The 22,939-nt window shown below is 44.9% G+C and overlaps 1 protein-coding gene across 1 annotated transcript in view; it reads left to right on the forward strand.

Annotated features, from left to right (window-relative positions):
* The first annotated feature begins 8,414 nt into the window (after positions 1 to 8,414).
* LOC140393818 (LHFPL tetraspan subfamily member 5 protein-like) overlaps positions 8,415 to 22,939 on the forward strand; it is a 227,265-nt gene continuing 212,740 nt past the window's right edge. Inside the window, exon 1 of the mRNA XM_072480297.1 lies at positions 8,415 to 9,259. Within this exon, the coding sequence (XP_072336398.1) occupies positions 8,845 to 9,259 (415 nt within the window). The 5' untranslated portion in view covers positions 8,415 to 8,844. The remainder of the gene's footprint in view (positions 9,260 to 22,939) is intronic.

Below are 22,939 nucleotides of genomic sequence, written 5' to 3' on the forward strand. Positions count from 1 at the left end.
GGCAAGTTTTTTACGCAGAGGGTAGTGGGTGCCTGGAACTCACTACCGGAGGAGGTAGTGGAGGCAGGGACGATAGGGACATTTAAGGGGCATCTTGACAAATATATGAATAGGATGGGAATAGAAGGATACGGACCCAGGAAGTGTAGAAGATTGTAGTTTAGTCGGGCAGTATGGTCGGCACGGGCTTGGAGGGCCGAAGGGCCTGTTCCTGTGCTGTACATTTCTTTGTTCTTTGTTTGTTCTTTGAAATCCAAAGTTCATAGTTTTGCCAGTGGAGATAAAGTTTTAGTGTTAGAACATAGAACATAGAACGATACAGCGCAGTACAGGCCTTTCGGCGCTCCGGCCCACGATGTTGCACCGAAACAAAAGCCATCTAACCTACACTATGCCACGATGTTGTTACCAGTGGTAGGTGAACATTTAAAAGCAAGGTTTTGTGGACCTTATCAGATTGAAAGGAAATTAAGTGAGGTGAATTATGTGGCAAAAACACCAGATAGAAGGAAAACTCACTGGGTGTGTCATGTGAATATGCTTGAAAGGTACTTTGAAAGGGAAGGAGAGGCAAAGGAGGAGATTGTAATGATTCTAACTCAAAGTGACGAACCAAATCCAGATGACTGTGAATTTGATATACCTCAAATTAAATTGGAAAATGAGGATGTTCTTAAAAATTGGGATAAAGTTTTGAGTTACCTTCCAGAGGGAGGACCTGAAAGAGTTATTGATATCACGTGGGCAAGTTTGTGGAGATAAATTGGGAAGTACTAAAATGGCTATACAAGATATATATAAGTGGGAAAGGCTGTTCCAATCAAACAATATCCATATAGACTTAACCCTTTAAAATTGGCAAAGGGTAACAAAGAGATTGAGAGTATGCTTAAAAATGGCATAATTGAAGTGGGTTGCAGCCAATGGAGCTCACCCATAGTGATGGTACCTAAACCAGATGGTACCCAACGGTTGTGTGTGGACTATAGAAAGGTTAATGCAGTTACAAGAACGGACTCTTATCCTATCCCATGTTTGGAGGATAGCATTGAGAAAGTGGGACAATCAGCTTTTGTTTCCAAATTGGATTTACTTAAATGTTACTGGCAGGTACCTTTATCCGAAAGGGCGAAGGAGATTTCAGCTTTTGTAACTCCAGATGGTATATACCAATTCAAAGTTATGCCATTTGGCATGAAAAACGCCCCAGCCACATTTCAACGGTTAACGAACAAAATTGTTTCAGGATTACCCAATTGTGCGGTATACATCGACAATCTGGTAATTTTCAGCCAGACATGGAAAGAACATTTAAACATCTGATGGAGTTATTCGATCGACTTCAGGAGGCGTGTTTGGTGATAAATCTAGCCAAAAGTGAATTTGGAAAAGCCCAAGTCACTTTCCTTGGCCATATAATCGGACAGGGTTGGATGGTCACACGGGATGGCAAACCAACAGTTATTGAGGAGTTGTCAATACCCTCAAGACGAAGGGAAATAATGTGATTTCTTGGCATGAGTGGATTTGATCAAACATTTGTGCAAAAGGTTTGTAGCATGATTACTCCACTGAAGGACTTGCTGAAGAAACATCAAAGATTTCAGTGGTCAGCAGACTTTCAACATGCATTTGACTGCCTGAAAGCTGTGATAACCAATGCTCTTGTGTTGGCGAATTACAAGGGACTCTGTGATCAGATTGAACTAAAGTATCTGACTTTAAAGAGACATGCCGAGGCGTAGAGAAATGGATGGATCATGCAGCGACCTTCTTGTTCAGAGACTGTCAATCAAGAAGGATTTCAGTTGGAGGAAAAAGAACAGAAAAAAATGGACTATATTATTATACCTGTTTGCGTGTTTTTTGGAAACAAAAATGTATATTTACTGTATGCGTTTCTTAAAGGATAGTGAAAAGGTGAAAAATGAAACCATCTTGAAGTTGATGGCTTTTTTTTTCCTGGGGGGAGGTGTCAAGTGAGACTACCTTTAAGAAATGGGTGTTTATCAGTGATGTCAGAGTGTGGGTGGGGCTGGGCTGTCTGTCAGCTTTTTACTTTTGTTTTAGGCTGTTTGCTGCATGGTGTATTTTAGTTTCATTTTCAGGGCTGGATAGCTGCAGTCACAGCCATAAGGTGTATGAGTCTCTCTCTCTATAAGCTAAAGATTGTAAATCGATCCTTTGGTGATTTAAAACTAATAACTGCTCTCAGTAGTGACTTTAACCTGATGTGCTTCTGTTTAAAGAATTTTGTAAAGTCTTCTGGATGTTAAAAGGACAGCTTAAGGATTACTTAGTGTTGTATTCTTTGGAGGTTGTATTTGAATTAATGGTTGCTAAGATGTTCACTGGTTGTTTTAAAAAGGTGAACTTGAGTTAATAGAAAAAACATTGTTTTGCTTTAAAAAATACTTTTCCATTTCTGCTGTACCACACCTGTAGAGTTGGCTGTGTGTTCCCCACACCACAATCTATTAAAAGTTGTGGGTCAGGTGAACTCCATGATACACTTTGGGATTCTCTCAACCCTGGCCCATAAGACTATGACTCATCTTTCATTCTCACTCCACAGTATAAATATTTCCCACTTTCTCTGTCTGTAAGCTTTGGCAAAGAGTAATTGGACTCAAAACGTTAGCTCTTTTCTCTCCCTACATATGCTGCCAGACCTGCTGAGATTTTCCAGCATTTTCTCTTTCGATTCAGATTCCAGCATCCGCAGAAATTTGCTTTTATCCACTATCTTCCTGGCCCTACACTCATCCCTGGAGCAACTCAACAACAAGGATTCCTACGTCAGACTCCTATTCATTGACTACAGCTCCGTCTTCAACACCGTAATCCCAGCCAAGCTCATATCCAAACTCCAAAACCTAGGACTTTGCTTCTCCCTCTCTAACTGGATTCTCGACTTCCTGATGCACAAACCACAATCAGTAAGGAATAACCACGACACCTCCTCCACTATAGTCCTCAACACCAGGGCCCCGCAAGGTTGTGTGCTTAGCCCCCTACTATACACATTATAGACACATGACCATGTGGCATAATTCAGTTCCAACTTCATCTACAAGTTTGCTAATGACACGACTGCAGTGGGTCGGATCACAAACAATGAGTCAGAGTACAGTAGGGAGATAGAGAACCTAGTGGCATGGTCTAACAACAACAATCTCTCCCTCAATGTCAGAAAAACTAAGGAGCTGGTCATTGACTTCAGGAAGCAAAGTGTTGTACACACCCTTGTCTGCACCAATGGTGCCATGGTGGAGATGGTTGACAGCTTCAAATTCCTAAATGTAAATATCACCAACACTCCGCCCTGGTCCACCCATGTCGACACTACAACCAAGAAAGCACAACAGTGCCTGTCCTTCCTCATCAAATTAAGGAGGTTCAGATGTCCGTATTGACTCTTATCAATTTTTATAGATGCACCATAGAAAGCATCCTATCTGGCTGCATCACAGCTTGATCTGGCAACTGCTTGGCCCAAGACCGTAGGAAACTATAGAGAGTCATGTACATAACCCAGTCCATTGTGCAAACCCGCCCACCATCCATTGACTCTGTCTACACCTCCCACTGCCTTGGGAAAGTGTTATTAAATACCCCTCATACCCAGGCTATTCTCTCTTCCAACCTCGTCCATTGGGCAGAAGATATAAAAGTATGAGAATACGCACAGATACAAAATCAGCTTCTTCCCCACTGTTACCAGACTCCTGAATGGCCCTCTCATAAATGGAACTGATCTCTCTCTGCATCTTCTCTCCAGTTGTAACACTATATTCCATATGCTTCACCTGATGTCTATGTATTTCCATTGTGTATTTGTCATATGTCCTACGTGTTTCATGTATGGAGCGATCTGCCTGGACTGCACGCAGAACAATATTTTTCACTGTACCTCGGCACACATGACAATAAATCTAAATTTGTCTGTGTGAACTTTGCACATTCTCCCTGTGTCTTTTTAAAAATAAATTCAGAGTACCCAATTCATTTTTCCAATTAAGGGGCAATTTAGCGCGCCCAATCCACCTACCTGTGCATCTTTTAGGTTGTGGGGGCAAAACCCACGTAAACACGGGGAAAATGTGCAAACTCCACAGACAGTGACCCAGAGCTGGGATAGAACCTGGGACCTCGGCGCCATGAGGCAGCAGTGCTAGCCACTGCGCCACCATGCTGCCCCTATCCTCCCAGTGTCTGCATGGGTTTGCTCCAGGAGCCTCTGTTTTCCTCCCAGAGTACAAAGATATGCAGGTTAGGTGGATTGGCCATTCTAAATTGCCCCTTAGTGTCCAAAGATGTGCATGTTAGATGGGATTACACGGAGATGGCAGGGAAGGGAGGGGACCCTAGATAGGGTGTTCTTTCAGAGTAGGGATTCTACGAAAAGACATAATTTATAAGCATGTTAACCCACTCGAAAACCCCATGCTGAATTCATATATTATAGCAGCCTCTCCACAGAATTATCATCTTTACAGGACCCAATCCAAAGTTACTTGCAGCTCACTTCTCACTGTTTTGCTGACTCACAATTTCCAGTGACCATCAAAGTTCCTTTGCCTCTATCTTACCAGAAATCCCAACCAATCTGCAGCAGTAAAGTTCACCCCAGTGACTCCTTCTGCTTGCCATGCCAGAACAAACCATCCAGTGTCCTTAAATGTCCACAGGTTCATTTTCTTCAACCAGAAAATGTTTCCCACCCACATACCGTCTGGTAGCTAACAGCAAAACAGTCTTTTTTTCCTCTGCTGACTGCAGCAGCTGCATCATTGTCTCTCTCTTTCTTTGCAACACACTCTCACACTCGGTCTCTCTCGCACATTCTGTCTCAGAGACCTTGGACAGAAAGTATATCCAAAACCAGGACAGTTGCTTCTACTTTTGCATTCAGGTGTGAAAATTAACATTCGGGTTTCAACAGAACTTGATCTGGGCCCTTTGCCCCCATGCTAACTAAGTCACAGCAGCGTATCACCAGACACAATTATCAGGAAGGCATTGATCATTGAATTATGCAGAAATATTTACAATTAAAGCCAAATTATTCCAATTAACCCTAAGTTCCAAATGTACATTAGCCGATTATGCTTAGACATATACTGGCTGCAAAAAAAGAGCATAGGGGGAGATATACGTTGCAATGTCATGCTCATGTTCCTTTTCTTGAGATTATCTTACAATAAGTAAGGAAATAATATGTGTTACAACATTTACCTTTTTGTGGGTACAGAGTGTCACACAATACAAACATTCTCAATTCCATTGAATATGGGAAAGCATAATTTTTCAGTCAGGATATTTAAGTCAACGGGAAAGCTGCCACATCACGTGCCAGCTCTTTCTCCCTCCCAGTAGTACCCCAGCTCCTAAGAGTATGAATATTGAAATGTTAGCAATTATTTTTTTTTCCAAATAAGGGGCAATTTAGCATGACCAATCCACCTATTCTGCACATCTTTGGGCCGGGATCGAACCCGGGTCCTCGGCGCCGTGCAGCAGCAGCGCTAACCACTGTGCCACCGTGCCACCCTGTGAAATGTTGGCAAATTGATTGATTAGTGGAAAATCCATTATAAACTATGTACCGGCAATCATAAAAAATAATGTAGTGACATCAGTTGTACATTAATATATTCAGAAAATGTTGCAATAATAACATTACATTGGGAACTATAGATGAAATATTGATATTCAGTAACACACTAAGGTGAATGATTAAGATTTTAACAGTTTCTCTGGATTTAGATTCTACAGCATATTAACAGGGTGACAGATAAAAAGATTTTTTTTAACATACCCAGTATGTTGCAAAATAATTTGCCTCTTAAATCAGATGAAATACTTTTAGAACTCCTACAGTGCAGAAGGATAGCATTCAGCTCATCACGTCTGCAACAACCCTCTGAAAGAGCACCCTACCTAGGTCCACTCCCTGTAGCCCCACCTAACCTGCACACTTTGGGACACTAAGGGGTGATTTTGCATGGCCAATCCACTTAACCTGAACATCTTTGGACTTTGGGAGGAAACCGCAGCACACAGAGGAAACCCACGCAATATGGGGAAAACATGCAAAATCGACACAAATAGTCAGCCAAGGCTAGAATCGAACCCAGGTCCCTGGCACTGTGAGGCAGCAGTGCTAACCACTGTGCCATCATGCCACCCATTTAGGGAACATATATGCCGAAAAACTAAATTAGAATATATATATTCTTCTAAAACACTAAGTATAAGCCTGGTCATTTTATAGATCTATATAAAAATGTTGATCCTGTAATCTGAATTTCTATTTCCTTCGGTCCATTGATTTTTAACTTCCTAATACGAGATTGGGAGTTTATTTTTAATTATGTCTGATCATCAAGAATTTTTTTTTATAATCAGTCATTCATTTATTTTGGAATTATGAGTCTAATGGCAGTGGTTTGTTGGATACATCAGTTTTCAATCTTATTATTTTGAATCTACAAACAAATAAGATGACTAAGATAAACAACAAAATCATGATTAGTCATGTAACTGCTATTCTCTGCGTCTACTTTGCTGCCTGCATCTATTATGAGGGATTTACAATCTGGAGCGATCAGTCACTGAAGTAAATGCTGAGGTACATACCTAGAAACCTACACTGCAAGAGTTTGAAGACTTATGTTGTGGGGGCAACAATCGAGCCTTGTAATGTACTAACACTGATACATTGGCTGTTGGAGTGGCCTGATAATGTCACCACTACACCAGCATATAGGTTCAAAAGGACCAGCCCTCTCTTCTTATAAAATTATTCTGCAAAATTATTCAAGAAAAAATATTCTACCAGTCTCATTGGAAACTAATCTTTCTCTGATTTGTCTTTCTTCTGTGTAACTACTTCAAATGTACCTTTCTCTACTGTGTTGACAGTCAATTGTTTGTTGCAAAAGTAGTAAAATAATTCAGCAAAGTTCATAAAGGGGAACCAAATTCCACTAATTTTCTTATTCTTCTTGGCATGCAGTTATATAAATAAAATTTGATGAGTACAAACCATTCTCAATAAAAGTTGAAGTATTACACAACTTCTTGATTTTTCCTCCACAAGATAAGCATTGCCTTAATTCTTGATACTGTCTGGAGAAACCCCATCCACTCATGTTATAATACACCTCATCAGTGTCAGCAGCTCACTCTGGAATCTCTCTTGCATAATGAAAATATTTTTCTTAAAGTACTTTACCCAACCACTTTCATCCCATCTCTCCTTCTCCTGAAGGACAATGATTCATTTTTGGTACACATTTCCACTGGTGCTCTCCAGATCTTAGCCTCAGTAATATTGAGTTTATTTGGTCATGGTGGGAGATGGGAATCCAAATGAAATGCAATCCACTACACGCATATTAGTCAAGCCCCATCTCATTTATTGGTCCATTCTTCATACGATCTGGATGTGGTAGGATCTACAGGTACTATTTTTCTGACTTGGCGCTCTTGTGGGTAGCCTAGTCCACCCAGAACACAAATCCAACATTCAGGTGTACTATCATCGGTAGGACCTTTCCCCCGCAGGGCACACTCCCAAGTTTCCATTGTGTCATTTTGGTGGGCACTGAGCACATGAAGCCACGAGATTAGTGGGGACTTTTGTTCAGCCTTTCATCACTGTTGGTTTCATTTGGTTTCATATCACATTGATACCGAAAAACTGCACACTTCACAACGTTTGAGAAATGAGAAATATTACTGATGACATGTCATGCTTTCTTCTTTCTAAAATAAGCTTGCTCCCAAATATTGATAAATTATATTTATTCTGAAAAGAGGTCACCATCATGGCTGGATGTTAGAAATATGTGCCTTGGTTTTTGGGGGGGGGGGGGCAGCACGGAGGCGCAGTGAGTAGCACCGCTGCCTCATGGCGCCGAGATTCCAGGTTGGATCCCAGCTCTGGGTCACTGTCCGTTTGGAGTTTGCACATTCTCCCCGTGTGTGTGGGTTTCGCCCCCACAACGCAAAAGATGTGCAGGCTAGGTGGATTGACCATGCCAAATTGCCCCCTAATTGGAAAAGATGAATTGGTTACTCTAAATTTAAAAAAAAAGAAATATGTGCCTTGCTGAAATGAACAATTATCATATCAGTGAGTCCCACAAAAATGCATAGTCGTTGGGCGTGCAGTACATCCATCTCCTTGGAAATTATTCACATTTTCCGTTTTTATTTGATGAAACTATTTGATGCCGGTGGCATTAGTGGGGCCCACCACAAACCAGGCTTGAGGAAAGTACTTTTCAGGAAACAAAAAACACCCTCTTGTGGCCAAGCGTTTTTTTTGTTCGGGACTTCTTGCCCGGCTCCACCCGCGAGTTGGAGTAAACGGTGATCAACAGATACTTTCTCCGACGGAGTGATTGCCTTTTTAATAGAGCCAGACTTCCCCGAGTCTGCCTTTGGGAGCCGCGTTTGTACGTCAATTCCCCGCGTCACCCTCAAACTCTTGTTCACATGAAGCTGCTGTCCACGGTGCTGAAACTGCCAGCTGCAGACAACCTCTTCCCCCCGCCCGCCCAGCACCAGAGAGAAGCACCGCGGACCAAGGCGATTCCACTGGACCAGAGGCAGAACACAATCGAGACGGCACAATTTATCTTGTGTCTCCTTCAAGCCCGGCTGTTCGTTACCTTAGCAACATGACTCAAGAAAAAGCCAACGAGAAAGCATCTTAGGTGACGATTATCCGCATCCATAACACACACACACACAAAAAAGAGAGAACAGGGGCAAAGCACGAACTGGTTCTGAGACCCTTGTCCTGTTTGAAAGCCTTTCAAATCTTCAAGAATGGGGGACAAAATGATACCGGCCCAAGAGGCTGCCAAGATCTATCACACCAATTATATGAGGAATTCCAGAGCAATAGGTGTCCTCTGGGCTATTTTCACTATTTGTTTTGCTATTATAACTGTGGTCATTTTTATCCAGCCTTATTGGATTGGGGACAGCATTAACACGCCCCAGGCTGGCTATTTCGGACTGTTTCATTATTGTATCGGGAACGGACTGACCAGAGAGTTGATCTGCAAAGGAAGTGCCCTGGATTTCGGCTCCATCCCCTCGGGAGCCTTCAAAACTGCCATGTTCTTCGTTGGCATCTCCATGCTTCTGATCATTGGCTGCCTTGTTTGCTTCAGTCTCTTTTTCTTTTGCAACTCCGCCACGGTCTATAAAGTCTGCGCCTGGATGCAACTTGCGTCAGGTAAGTTCCAGCACTGCCAACCCACCTCCCCATCCGGGCTGCAGTTCACTTAAACCGAAATGTATATTTGCACGCGGGGTAATTAACCTCCCTTCTTAAAAAGCAGACCTGTGTTTTTCCCCCGTTCCAGTTTTTCTAAGATCGTCCCTTCGGTTGGGGGGGGGGGGGGGGGGGGTCCCCTCCGCCGCTATTTCCTGGCCATTTCAGAAGGTGCCCTGTCCAAACGATTAACTCATCTATTACCGCTTTGGTTCCAAATTGTAAAAAAAAAAATTCACAGCAACTTTTCATCCTTAACAGTAAATATACGTGTATTGAAAGTTTGGGTTGTTTCAAGTGTTGTAAGATCTATATGATAGTAAGTTGCCTTGGCAGTAGTGTGTTGACATGTTTTGAAAACGTCACCCATATCTCCTAGATCAGGTTACAGGTTTAAAGTCACTAGCTACGTGTCATTTTTCCTTTAGTGAATCAGCTAATTCTGTTAAACTGTCAGATTGACATGGCCTGGGCAGCTGGATTTCTCTGATATACCATTAGATAATCCTTTAAATACCAGTATTTCTCTTAAGATCATTACTTCTGTGCCTAATGCTGTTACTGATTTTTTCATTAAATGCTCATTCCAATAAAATTGGTATCTACCAACTTGTTTGACTTTCTAATGACCTTTGAAACTCCACACAACTAATGGGCTAATGTAAATCTGCACTGGGTAGTTAATTGTATATTGTCTCAATGTTACGAACTCTCATGTCTGGGGATCAATTTTCTTTTTGAAAAAGTATTCAGAATATAGTGTGAACGATTGTACTCGTGTTTGTGATCACAAGTTAAGCCTCAGTGGCTTTGCTCCATTCAAAGAAGTCCTATATCAAATTTAAATCCTGACCTCCTGGTAAATTACAAAAATACTCATTATTGGACTTATTCTACAAAATTTCTACACTCATTGATAAAAGCATAGTTGTATCAGAATTAATTAAACACAGTATATGCAATCCTATTGTAGCTTTTGAATTCTCTGAAACATTGTCAGAAAAAAAATCAGAGCATGGCAACTTAGGGACCATTTACCCCAGTAGTAACTCCTCTACTTCTGTACATTTACACATGCTGTGTGCATGTAAATAAGACATTTAGCTTTGGGTAAAATAAATTAGATTAAAGCTGCAGAAATTCATGCATGGAGAACTAGGAAAAGAATCAAATGAACTGCAGTGATATCTGACTTATACAAAATAATAATTCAAGTTTGGATAAATGGAAGGAAACATACTTTTGTCTTAAAGTATCAATGCTCGTACAAAAATGCATTGTGAATTTGTACTGCTCCATTCTGCAATTTTGACTCTGCAATTATAGAGAGGTTAGGCATAGCAGACACTAGAGGATAAATCCTGAGACACACGATATCACTGGTGGGATGACATTGCATGTGCGATCTATCTGATTTCCCAATCAGAGCAATTAATGAAGCGGTATTGCCAGAACAAGGGGCCTCATTTATCACAATGAAGTTTGCAGCCTAAGTTTTTATGATATTGAGCAACATTCTGCCCACAAATTAAGCAAATGTATGAGTGTCCTCAAGCATTCCTCTTAAAAAATGATGTTTGCAGGATTTTTCTGCTTTAGTTTCCCTTTGCTACAATTTTCACAAGGCATTAACTGAAGTTGCTGGGAAGAAATCCATCTTAGCACTAATGTTCAGTCACCCCCCCCCCCCCCCCCCCCATGCTTTTGCATTATCTTTCTTCCTTATTCTTTCATGATGATGGCTTTAACACTGACTCTTTGAAAGGTGTGTGAATAGGTATTCCTGGGTTCTGAACATGTAACCATAATTGAGATCAGAATGGTAACTCATGAGGAACCAACAAACACAGAGGCAATGACCCGGAGGTATTTTGACTAGATCTATCATTAACATGGGGCTTGTATTTGGAAATATCAAAAGAGCTGCATCTTCACTGCCTCTGCTTTTCAAAAAAGGTGGCCCAAAGTTGTGTGATCTGCTGCACGATGATCTGTGCAACAACATCAATATTAAGAATGATTTTTCCAAAGAATTGAACAACTCTTTCATGCTACTAAGTCAACCCAAAGGTATCTGCCATACATGGCAGCCTGCAGTGTACAGCTCTTAGGCAAATGACAGCTGTTGTTTACAAGCAACAGCTAACCCCATGGAAAAGGAAGCTTTGATTCTTCAGGAGTCAAAACCTCCACTGGATAGCAGGGTCCCCAAAGCATTGCCAACAGGGTTCTTCATATAAACACCATGAACTTAATGTAGAGATCTTGCATTCAGTCCATAGTTGGTATCTGACCATGTCGTCATGGATGTCAGCGGCCATTAACTAGGAGGCAGCCATGATGACCATGTAATAGTCAACATTGCTCATATTTTCTGAAGAGGAAGTACCATTGAGTCGGTGCCTCAAATGAGGAACTAGGCCACCCTCTGCATCTTTGGCTGTGGACCCAGACAATGGAGTAACATCTTATTATGGTTACCTCAGCATCTGTTTCTTTTCTGTTCATTAGCCACCCCGTGCAACACTAGCAAAATCATGCCCCAGAGCTTAGGCTCAAACAAACAGCATTGCAAAAATCTAATGGTGCATTCAATGTTTAACATGGTATCTCAGGAAGGCGATCAAAATTTGAGAATTTAAGTGATTGCACACTTGATGAGCCCCTTGAGAATGTATGTAAAGAATCACTCACCTTCATGTTGCTCCTACAAGCACTAAAGTTGTTCCTCGATGCGGGGAGGGACTTGCAACATGCCTCCACACTTTTACAGGAGGGTGACCTCCAGCCCTAAAGTGGATTCAGCTCATTTGCAGCAAAAGCTCCAAATATTCCATCGCAAAGGTGCTGCTTCCACTATGCCATTGTAAACAATTATTAGAATCTTTTTAAATGATCAGCTGTGAGCACTGCTCTTACTAGAGTTTAGCACTGCCCAGTAAGTGTGTCACCAGTCATGTCTACCAGGCAATCTGCATCCTTTTCAAAATAGGGTGGTGGGGCTTATGTTGTAAATTTCAGCACACCCGACCTCCCAATATGTTACTATCCCATAGGCTTGTGCAGACCAAATTTTGCCAAGATCCTTGTTTCCTTTTGTCTTCCTCCTTTTTAAATACATATCTCAATCCACTTTATAAGATCATCTAGTCTCTATCTTTGAGCAAATTGATGGAGCTGCGGGTGATAAGTCTCCCCACCCAGATAGACTTTATCCTGGGATCTTAAAAGAGGCGGCTGATGAGATAGTAGATGTGTTGGTGTTAATTTTCCCAAATTCCCTCGATTCTGGAAAGGTTCCCTCAGACTGGAAAGTAGCAAAAAGGGACGGAGGCAGAAAACAGAAAACTGTAGGCTGGTTTGCTTGGCATCTTCTGTGTAGAAGGTGTTAGAATCAATCACTGAAGAGGGTATAGCTGGGCATATGGAAAAAACACAAGGTAATGGGGAAACGTCAGCTGGTTTGTGAAAGAGAAATCATTTTTAACCAATTTACTAGAGTTCTTTGAAAGAGTAACTTGCTGTGGATAAAGGGTAGTCTGTAGATGGATTTTTAGATTTCAAAAAGGCATTGTGGAAAATAAAAGCTCATGGTGTAGAGAGTAACATAGAAGATTAGCTGGCTGATAGGAAACAGAAAGTATGCATAAAGGGGTCTTTGTATGATTGGCAGGATGGGACAAATGGAGTCTCGAAGGATCTGTTCTGGGGCCTAATGTTTTACAATTTGCATCAATGACTTAGATGAGGGGGACAAAGGCATGGTAGCTAAATTTGTAGTGAAAAAAAGAAATGTAGGAAAGATATAGGAAATATAGGGGCAGAACGGTAGCACAGGGGGCAGCATGGTAGCACAGTGGTTAGTACTGTTGCTTCACAGCGCCAGGGTCCCAGGTTTGATTCCTGGCGTGGGTCACTGTCTGTGCGGAGTCTGCACTTTCTCCCTGTACGAAGTCTTACAACACCAGATTAAAGTCCAACAGGTTTGTTTCGATGTCACTAGCTTTCGGAGCGCTGCTCCTTCCTCAGGTGAATGCAGAGGTCTGTTCCAGAAACACATATATAGACAAATTCAAAGATGCCAGACAATGCTCGGAATGTGAGCATTAGCAGGTGATTAAATCTTTACAGATCCAGAGATGGGGTAACCCCAGGTTAAAGAGGTGTGAATTGTATCAAGCCAGGACAGTTGGTAGGATTTTGCAGGCCAGATGGTGGGGAATGAATGTAATGCGACATGAATCCCAGGTCCCGGTTGAGGCCGCACTCATGTGTGCGGAACTTGGCTATAAGTTTCTGCTCGGCGATTCTGCGTTGTCGCGGGTCCTGAAGGCCGCCTTGCAGAACGCTTACCCGGAGATCAGAGGCTGAATGCCCTTGACTGTTGAAGTGTTCCCCGACTGGAAGGGAACATTCCTGCCTGGTGATTGTTGCGCGATGTCCGTTCATTCGTTGTCGCAGCGTCTGCATTGTCTCGCCAATGTACCACGCTTCAGGACATCCTTTCCTGCAGCGTATGAGGTAGACAACGTTGGCCGAGTCGCACGAGTATGTACCGCGTACCTGGTGGGTGGTGTTCTCACGTGTAATAGTGGTATCCATGTCGATGATCTGGCACGTCTTGCAGAGATTGCCATGACAGGGTTGTGTGGTGTCGCGGTCACTGTTCTGAAGACTGGGTAGTTTGCTGCAAACAATGGTTCGTTTGAGGTTGCGCGGTTGTTGGAAGGCAAGTAGTGGGGGTGTGGGGATGACCTTGGCAAGATGTTCATCGTCATCAATGACGTGTTGAAGGCTGTGAAGAAGATGACGTAGTTTCTCCGCTCCAGGGAAGTACTGGACGACGAAGGGTATTCTGTCGGTTGTGTCCCATGTTTCTCTCCTGAGGAGGTCGGTCCGGTTTTTCGCTGTGGCGCGTTGGAACTGTCGCTCGATGAGTCGAATGCCATATCCCATTCGTACGAGGGCATCTTTCAACGTCTGTAGATATCTGTTACGCTCCTCCTCGTCTGAGCAGATCCTGTGTATACGGAGTGCTTGTCCATAGGGGATGGCTTCTTTAATGTGTTTAGGGTGGAAGCTGGAGAAGTGGAGCATCATGAGGTTATCCGTGGGTTTGCGGTAAAGCGAAGTGCTGAGGTGACCGTCCTGATGGAGACGAGTGTGTCCAAGAATGCAACTGATTTTGGAGAGTAGTCCATGGTGAGTCTGATGGTTGGATGGAACTTATTAATGTCATCGTGTAGTCGTTTCAGTGATTCTTCGCCGTGGGTCCAAAGGAAAAAAATGTCATCGATGTATCTGGTGTATAACGTCGGTTGAAGGTCCTGTGCGGTGAGTAGGTCCTGTTCAAACTTGTGCATGAAGATGTTGGCGTATTGGGGTGCGAATTTGGTCCCCATGGCTGTTCCGTGCGTCTGGATGAAGAACTTGTTGTCGAAGGTGAAGACGTTGTGATCCAGAATGAAGCGGATGAGTTGCAGAATTGCGTCTGGAGATTGGCAGTTGTCGGTGTTGAGTACTGAGGCTGTTGCAGCAATGCCGTCGTCATGGGGGATGCTGGTGTAGAGTGCCGAGACGTCCATTGTGACGAGGAATGTTCCTGGTTCAACTGGTCCATGGGTGCTGAGTTTCTGTAGGAAGTCCGTCGTGTCGCGACAGAAGCTGGGTGTACCTTGTACGATGGGTTTCAAGATGCCCTCGATGTAGCCAGAGAGGTTCTCACACAGGGTCCCATTGCCTGAAACGATTGGGCGGCCTGGTGTGTTGGCCCTATGTATTTTCGGGAGGCAGTAGAGATCTCCAATGCGGGGAGTACGTGGGATGAAAGCACGTAGGGTGCTCTGAAGATCTGGATCCAAGGTCTTGATCAGTCTGTTAAGTTGGCGGATGTGTTCCTTGGTCGGATCTGCGGGTAACTGTCTGTAATGTTCTTGGTTGTTCAGTTGTCGGTATACTTCTTTGCAGTAGTCCGTTCTGTTCAGTACGACAGTGGCCCCCCCTTTGTCTGCTGGTTTGATGACGATGCTGCGGTCCACATCATTTCTCCCTGTGACTGCGTGGGTTTCCTCCGTGTGCTCCGGTTTCCTCCCACAAGTCCCGAAAGATGTGCTGTTAGGTGAATTGGACATTCTGAATTCTCCCTCTGTGTACCCAAACAGGCGCCGGAATGTGGCGACTAGGGGCTTTGCACAGTAACTTCATTGCAGTGTTAAGGTAAGCCTACTTGTGACAATAAAGATTATTATTATGTTGTGAAAAAGGCAAAAGGGATAGTATTTTCAGTTTTCTGCACAGAGTGCTGGCTGAGGCGAGAAAGCCAGTGTGCAGCTCGCCAACTATTCTCGCCGTTTGTTCAGCACTCGCGACAGAATAAATCTGCAGGCTGCCGGGGCGGGGTGTCTCAATCTCCGCTAAGGTACATATAACTCCCCATGTCCATGTACATGGAGAGATCCCCCCACACACGCACAAAGCGAACCCATACCCACAGACATGGGTGATTCCACCCATGGACATGGGAGATTCCCACCCCCCACAGATAAGGGGAACCCACCTTTCCTCCCCATGGATCTCCCCAGAGGAGCTCTCCCTTGGCACCGTACTCTGGCACTGTCCCCAGTTACTGCCCAGCCTTGTCCCTCCTCCCCCTCCCCCGGGGGTCTATACTACCTGTGCACCCCCGGCGGGGGCCCTTCACTTGGTTCCCACTTTTAAAAACTTGTTATAAACCTTCCCAATGTAACGCATATCCACGAGGAGGGGAGATCCCAATATGGGGAGAACATATGGCAGCGAACCCCTTCTGAAACATTCTAAATTATTTAAATGAGGTTCCTGACACTTTCGGGTGGTGATCTCGGCTAAAAAATCAACACAAAGTAGTTTACAGACAGAAATAGATAGGGTGAGCGAGTGGGCAAAAATCTCGCACTGAGAGTATAATGTGGGAAAATGTGAAGTTATCCATTTTGGCAGAACGATTAAAAAGCAGAGTCTTATTTAAATGGAGAACAACCACAGAATTCCCAGGTGCCGAGGGATCTAGGTGTTCTAGTGCATAAGTCACTAAAGACAGTGACTTATACAGGTGCAGCACATAATCCAGAAAGATAATAGAATGCTGTCCTTTATTATGAGAGGAATTGAACATAAAAGTAAGGATGTTGTGCTTCAGTTATACAGGGCATTGGTGAGACCACATCTCATAGACTGTATGCAGTTTTGGTTTCCCAAAAGAAGGATGCATTGGATCCAGTTCAGAGGAGGTTTACTAGATTGTTACCTGGAATGAGTGGGTTGTCTTATGAGGATAGATTGGACACGCAGATCATGTTTCCACTGGAGTTCAGAAGAGTGAGGGGTAAGGAGTTCAGAAGAATGAGGCGTGACTTGATTGAAGTACATGAGGTCCTAATGGTCTTAACAAGGGGGACATGGAAAGGATGTTGTTTCCTCCTGTGGGTGAGTCCAGGACTAGAGGGCACTTTTTTAAAATTAGGGGTCACTCTTTTAGGACATAGACATCTCTCAGAGGGTTATGCGACTTTGGAAATCTCTGCCTCAGAAGGCAGTGGAAGTGGGGTCAGTGAATATTTTAAAGGCAGAGATAAACAGATGGATTCTTGTTACGCAAGGGAATCAAAGGTTATGGTAGATGACAATGTGGAACTGAAAACACAAACTGATCAGCCATGATCTTATTGAATGATGAAGCTGGCTCAAGGGGCCAAATGGCCTACTTCCTCTACTATTCTGTATATTTGTAAATGTCCCATGTGACAAAACCGTCTGTTCAAATAATCCTCTGCATCCTAATTCTTTTAGATATCTGAGTCAAAGTCCAATTGCTATTGATTCTTCAATCAGCGATAGTTACCGGTTAAATGAATGCTACATGTGTAAGAACGTCAGAAAGAATCCACTAGATTCAATAAAGAAAGGAAACCAAATCCTTTGCCTTATTATGTTAATGTTATTAAACACAGTTATTAGGTATAATACCTGTGGCTTAAGTCAGTAATTATTATGCCAATTGGATGCACCTTATCATATCTCTGTATAATTACAGTCAAAATTGCATTCTATGGTCATTTAACTAGTTTCACCAATCAGCAATAATGTTATCAGACAATAGTTTTAAGCATAGTCACATGGATGAGGCATGTGATAGCAGTAACCATTTTTAGCTCAGCCTACAGATGATGTAAGAAGGAAAATTGGCTGTCATATTTAACAATAATAATGGGGTGAACAATTTGTTGAGAAACTTGGCTAGTTCATTGCAATTCCAGACAAGTATCCTTTTCTTCGCAATAGTTTGTAATATTCCTTGAAGGCTCATCACATTTCAACAGCACTACACTGGCAAAGGGCTTCAATATGGATAAATGTGAGGTGGTTCATTTTGGTAAGAAGCATAAGGTGGCCACATATTCATTGAAAAATAAGTATCTGAGAGGGTAGAGGAACAAATATTTGAAGATCTACAAATTCCGAAAAGTAGCAAAAACATAGAACTTGGGTTCATTTCTGGATGGGTAGAATTGAAAAGCAAAGATGTTATGTTAAACTTGTATAGAACTTTGATAGAATACACTTGAAGTACTGTGAACAGTTCTGGCCTCCATATTATTATAAAAAGCACATGTAAGCACTGGACAAGATTAATTTTTTTTTTACAAGAATGATACCAGAACTGGGAGGTTATATGCATCAGGAAAGATTGAACAGGGGCTTTTTTTCTCAAGAGAAGGGAAGTCTTCAAAATTAGAGAACTTTGGACTTCCGGTGGCGGCCATGGAGTAGGACGTCACATATTTGGTAGCTCCCGCTTGTGAGGGAACTTTTGGACCTTTTCTCCCGATTTTTTTGGAATTTTATTGGAATATTCAGTGGAGAGTCAGACAGTGGGGAGAAATTCCCCACATGTATATGGTGCAGTGGACTAGAAGTGGCCATACAAGGAGACATAGTCAAGCCAAAAAGGCACGTGCAGAACCGGCAGCACAGGAAAGCATGGCGGAGGTGCAGGATCCTGGTGCGGTGGCACAGTGGTCGACGGTACAGCTGGTGAAGCTCTTTGAGGAGAGCTTCACCAAGCTAAAGAAGGATATGCTTGACCCGATTAAGGCATTGATTGATCGGGTGGCACAGGAGCTAGAAGCCCAAAGACGGGCGATCCAGAAGGTGGAGGAAAAGGTGTCTGAACATGAGGACTATCTAACCGCGTTGGAGGCCGAGGTGGGGCTGATGAAGGACCACCAGAAAAGGCTGCAGGAGAAGGTGGAGGATTTGGAGAACTTGTCCAGGAGACAGAACCTGAGGATCGTAGGCCTCCCGAAGGGCAGTGAGGGATCGGACGCGAGGGCATATGTGGCAAGTATGCTAGAAAGGTTGATGGGAGAGGGGACATTTACTCAACCCTTGGGGGTGGACAGAGCGCATAGAGCACTTGCAAGGAAGCCGTGAGCGAACGAACTGCCGAGGGCGATGGTGGTGCGGATGCACCGGTTCCTGGACAAGGAACAGAATTTTGCGGTGGGCCAAGCAGATATGGAGCTGCAAGTGGGAGATCTGTGAGTTGCGCATCTACCAGGACCTGGGCGCGGAACTGGCCAAAAGGCAAGCCGGATTTAAGAGGGCAAAATCATCCCTCTTCAAAAAGGGGGGGGAAGTTCAGGATGTTATATCCAGAGCGTCTGTGGGTCACTTTTGAGGGACAGGAACTTTACTTTGAATCGCCGGACAAAGCGATGAACTTTATCAAGGACAAAGGCTGGCAGGGGTCTAAGGACACTGAAACTTGGGGGTGGGCATTGCGGGGTTGATTTGGTTTAAAGTTATTTATGTGATGTTCTGGATATGCAATGCTCTCTGCAACAAAGGATTATTCTTGTTTTTTGCCCCGTCCTTTCTCTTTGGTTTTCGTTTTGTTAAGATGTTTGAGCATTACTCAGAAATGTAATTTAACTCTGTTCTGGTGGGTGATGGGTGGAGGCATTGTTTCTACAGTGATGCTCTGAATCCGTATGTCTGAGCGGGGGGGAGGAGGGAGAACAATAGGGAGATAGGATGTCTGGCGCCATGGGCGGGAGCTACCAGGCTAGCTAGGTGAGCTAGTTCACGGAAGCACAGTGGGGGATGAGCAGGTGATAAGCTTGTTATGGGGGCATGGGATTGTGGTGCTGCTAATCCGGGGGGGAGCTGCTCTGCTAACAGGGGAGGTACTGTTGCTAGGGGACAAAAGGGAGGTCCAGGATGGCAGATGCCCAAGGGCGGGCCCGAGGAGGTGAGGGACACGAGCTGGAGGCTGGCCTCAGAAGAGTGATGGCTGATTGGCAGGGGGGGGGGAGTAATGGGAAGCCCCCCGATTCGGCTGATCACTTGGAACATCAGAGGGCTAAATATGCCAGTTAAGAGAGCTTGTGTGCTCGCGCATCTGAGGGAACTGAAGGTGGACGTGGCAATGTTACAAGAGACACACCTGAAGGTTATTGACCAGACCAGACTGAGGAAGGGGTGGGTCGGCCAAGTAATTCATTCAGGGTTGGACTTTAAGACCAGGGGGGTCGCGATCCTGATCAACAAACGGTTGGCATTCGAGGCAGGGAGAATTGTGTCGGACGCGGTGGGCAGGTACATCATGGTGAGTGGGAAGCTTGAAGGGATGTGGGTGGTACTTGTGAATATATATGCACCAAATTGGGACAATGTGAAATTTATGAGGCGGGTGTTCGGTAAGATCCCGGACCTAGAGTCACATAAACTGATTATGGGGGGAGATTTTAATACGGTTATTGACCCAGGGTTGGACCTGTCAAAATCTAGGACAGAGAGGATGCCAGCTGTAGCGAAGGAACTAAAGCGTTCATGGAGCAGATGGGGAGCTAGATCCATGGAGATTTGGATGGCCAAGAGTGAAGGGGTTTTCTTTTTTCTCCCATGTGCACAAAGTATATTCTCGGATCGACGTTTTTATCCTGAGGAGGGCGTTACTGGCGGGGGTAGTTGATACCGAGTACTCGGCAATCGTTGTGACGGACCATGCCCCACATTGGGTGGATTTACGGGTGAGTAAGGAGAGAGGGCAGCGCCCGTTATGGAGGTTAGATGTTGGGCCATTAGCAAATGAGGGGGTGTGCGGGCAGGTGAGCAAGTCCATCCAGAACTATTTGGAAATAAATGTTATGGGGGAAGTCTCGGCAGCAACGGTGTGGGAAGCTCTGAAGGCAGTGATTAGGGGGGAGTTAATCTCGATACGGGCTTATAGAGAAAAGATGGAATGAGCAGAGCTGGATAGGCTGGTTGGGGAGATACTTCAGGTGGATAGGAGATATTCGGAGGCCCCGGAGGCGGGGTTACTGAAGGAGCGGCGGAGGTTACACATGGAGTTTGGGCTGTTATCTACCGGGAAGGCGGTGCAGCAATTGAGGAAGGCGAGGGGGTGGTATATGAGTATGGGGAGAAGGCCGTAGGATGCTAGCACATCAGCTGAGGAAAAGGGAGGCGGCCAGGGAGATAGGGAAAGTAAAGGACAGAAGTGGGATCACGGTCTTGGACCCAGTAGGGGTGAATGGGGTGTGAAAGGAGTTTTATAGCAAGCTATATGAGTCGGATCCCCTGGCCGGGTTGGAGGGGGTGAGGCAGTAAATGGGTCAGTTGAAGTTCCCGAAGGTGGAGGAAGAACTGGTGGAAGGGTTGGGGGCCCCAATTGAAATTGAGAAAATAATGGAGGGGCTGGAGGCCATGCAGGCGGGTAAGGCCCCGGGACCGGGTGGCTACCCAGTGGAATTTTACAAGAAGTTCTCGGAGATGTTGGGCCCGCTGCTGGTGAGGGCATTTAATGAGGCAAGGGAGCGGGGTGTCCTTCCCCTAACAATGTTGCAGGCCTCAATCTCATTGATTCTGAAGCGGGGGAAGGACCCTGAGCTATGCGGGTCATTCAGGCCAATCTCCCTATTGAATGTGGACGGCAAACTGCTGGCTAAAATTTTGGCCACAAGGATAAAGGACTGTGTTCCGGAGGTGATAGGGGAAGACCAGACGGGGTTTGTGAAGGGCAGGCAACTTACGGCCAATGTTCGAAGGCTCCTAAACGTTACCATGATGCCCTCAGAGGGGGGGAGATGGGGGTGGTGGTTGCGATGGCCTTTGACCGAGTGGAGTGGAATTATTTGTGGGAGGTGTTAGGAGGTTTCGGGTTTGGACAGGGCTTCGTTGATTCGGTGCGGTTGCTATATCAGGCACCAGTAGCAAGCGTGTGAACAAATCGTCTAATGTCGGGCTATTTTAAACTGCACCGGGGAGAAGGCAAGGGTGTCCCCTCACCCCACTGTTGTTTGCTCTGGCCATAGAGCCATTGGAACTGGAACGGGCTGGTCCGGGGGGGCGGTGGAACACCGGGTCTCGCTTAACGCGGACGACCTGCTCCTGTATATGTCTGACCCGTTAGGGGGGGATGGGGGAGATTATGCGGATCCTAGGGAAATTTGGTCGGTTTTCGGGGTATAAATTGAATATGGGGAAAAGTGAGATGTTCACGATCCAGTCGAGGGGGCAGGAGAGGAGACTGCGAGAGCTGCCGTTTAGAATGGTAGGAAGGAGGTTTTGCTATCTGGGAATCCAGGTGGCACGGGGAATGGGAGACATTGCACAAGTTAAACTTGTCCCGGCTTGTAGAGCAAATGAAGGAGGGCTTTAGGAGATGGGACATGCTCCTGCTGTCACTGGCGGGGAGGGTACGGACCGTGAAAATGACGGTCCTCCCCAGATTTCTGTTCGTTTTCAGTGCCTCCCCATCTTTATCCCAAAAGCCTTTTTTAAAGAGGTAAATAGGCTGATTTTGGGCTTTGTGTGGGCGGGTAAAACCCCGCAAGTGAAGAAAGTGTTGCTGGAGCGTAGCCGGGGAGGGTGGGTTTGCACTGCCGACCTTTTGTAACTACTACTGGGCGGCAAGTATAGCCATGATTAGGAAGTGGGTAGTGGGGGGGTCGGTGTGGGAGCGTGTAGAGGCGGCATCATGCACGGTCACAAGTCTGGGGGCACTGATAACGGCACCCCTGCCATTCTCGTCGGCCTGGTACTCCACAAGCCCGGTGGTGGTGGCGGCGCTGAGAGTCTGGGGGTAGTGGAGGAAATATAGGAGAGTTGAGGGAGCATCGGTCTGGGCCCCGATTTACAATAGCCATCGGTTCGTACCGGGAAGGCTGAATGGAGGGTTTCGGAGATGGCGAAGAGCAGGGATCAAGAGGATAGGAGATTTATTTATAAATGGGAGCTTCCCCTATTTGAAGGATTTGGAGGAGAAATTTGAACTGCCAGCAGGGAACGGGTTTAAGTATCTGCAGGTTAGGGATTTTTTGAGAAGGCAGGTTCCGACCTTTCCGCTCCTGCCACCACCGGGGATACAGGACAGGGTAGCTTCCAGAAGTGGGGTGGGAGAGGGGAAGGTATCGGATATCTACAAAGAGCTTATGGAGTTGGAGGGAACTCAGATAGAGGAGCTAAAGGGCAAGTGGGAAGATGAGCTAGGGGGGAGATAGAGGCAGGTTTGTGAGCGGATGCCTTTGGCAGGGTTAACACATCCTCATCATGTGCCAGGCTTAACCTGATAAAATTTAAGGAAGTCCACCGGGCACA

This window comes from Scyliorhinus torazame, chromosome 17 (assembly GCF_047496885.1).
Source record: "Scyliorhinus torazame isolate Kashiwa2021f chromosome 17, sScyTor2.1, whole genome shotgun sequence".
Taxonomy (NCBI): domain Eukaryota; kingdom Metazoa; phylum Chordata; class Chondrichthyes; order Carcharhiniformes; family Scyliorhinidae; genus Scyliorhinus; species Scyliorhinus torazame.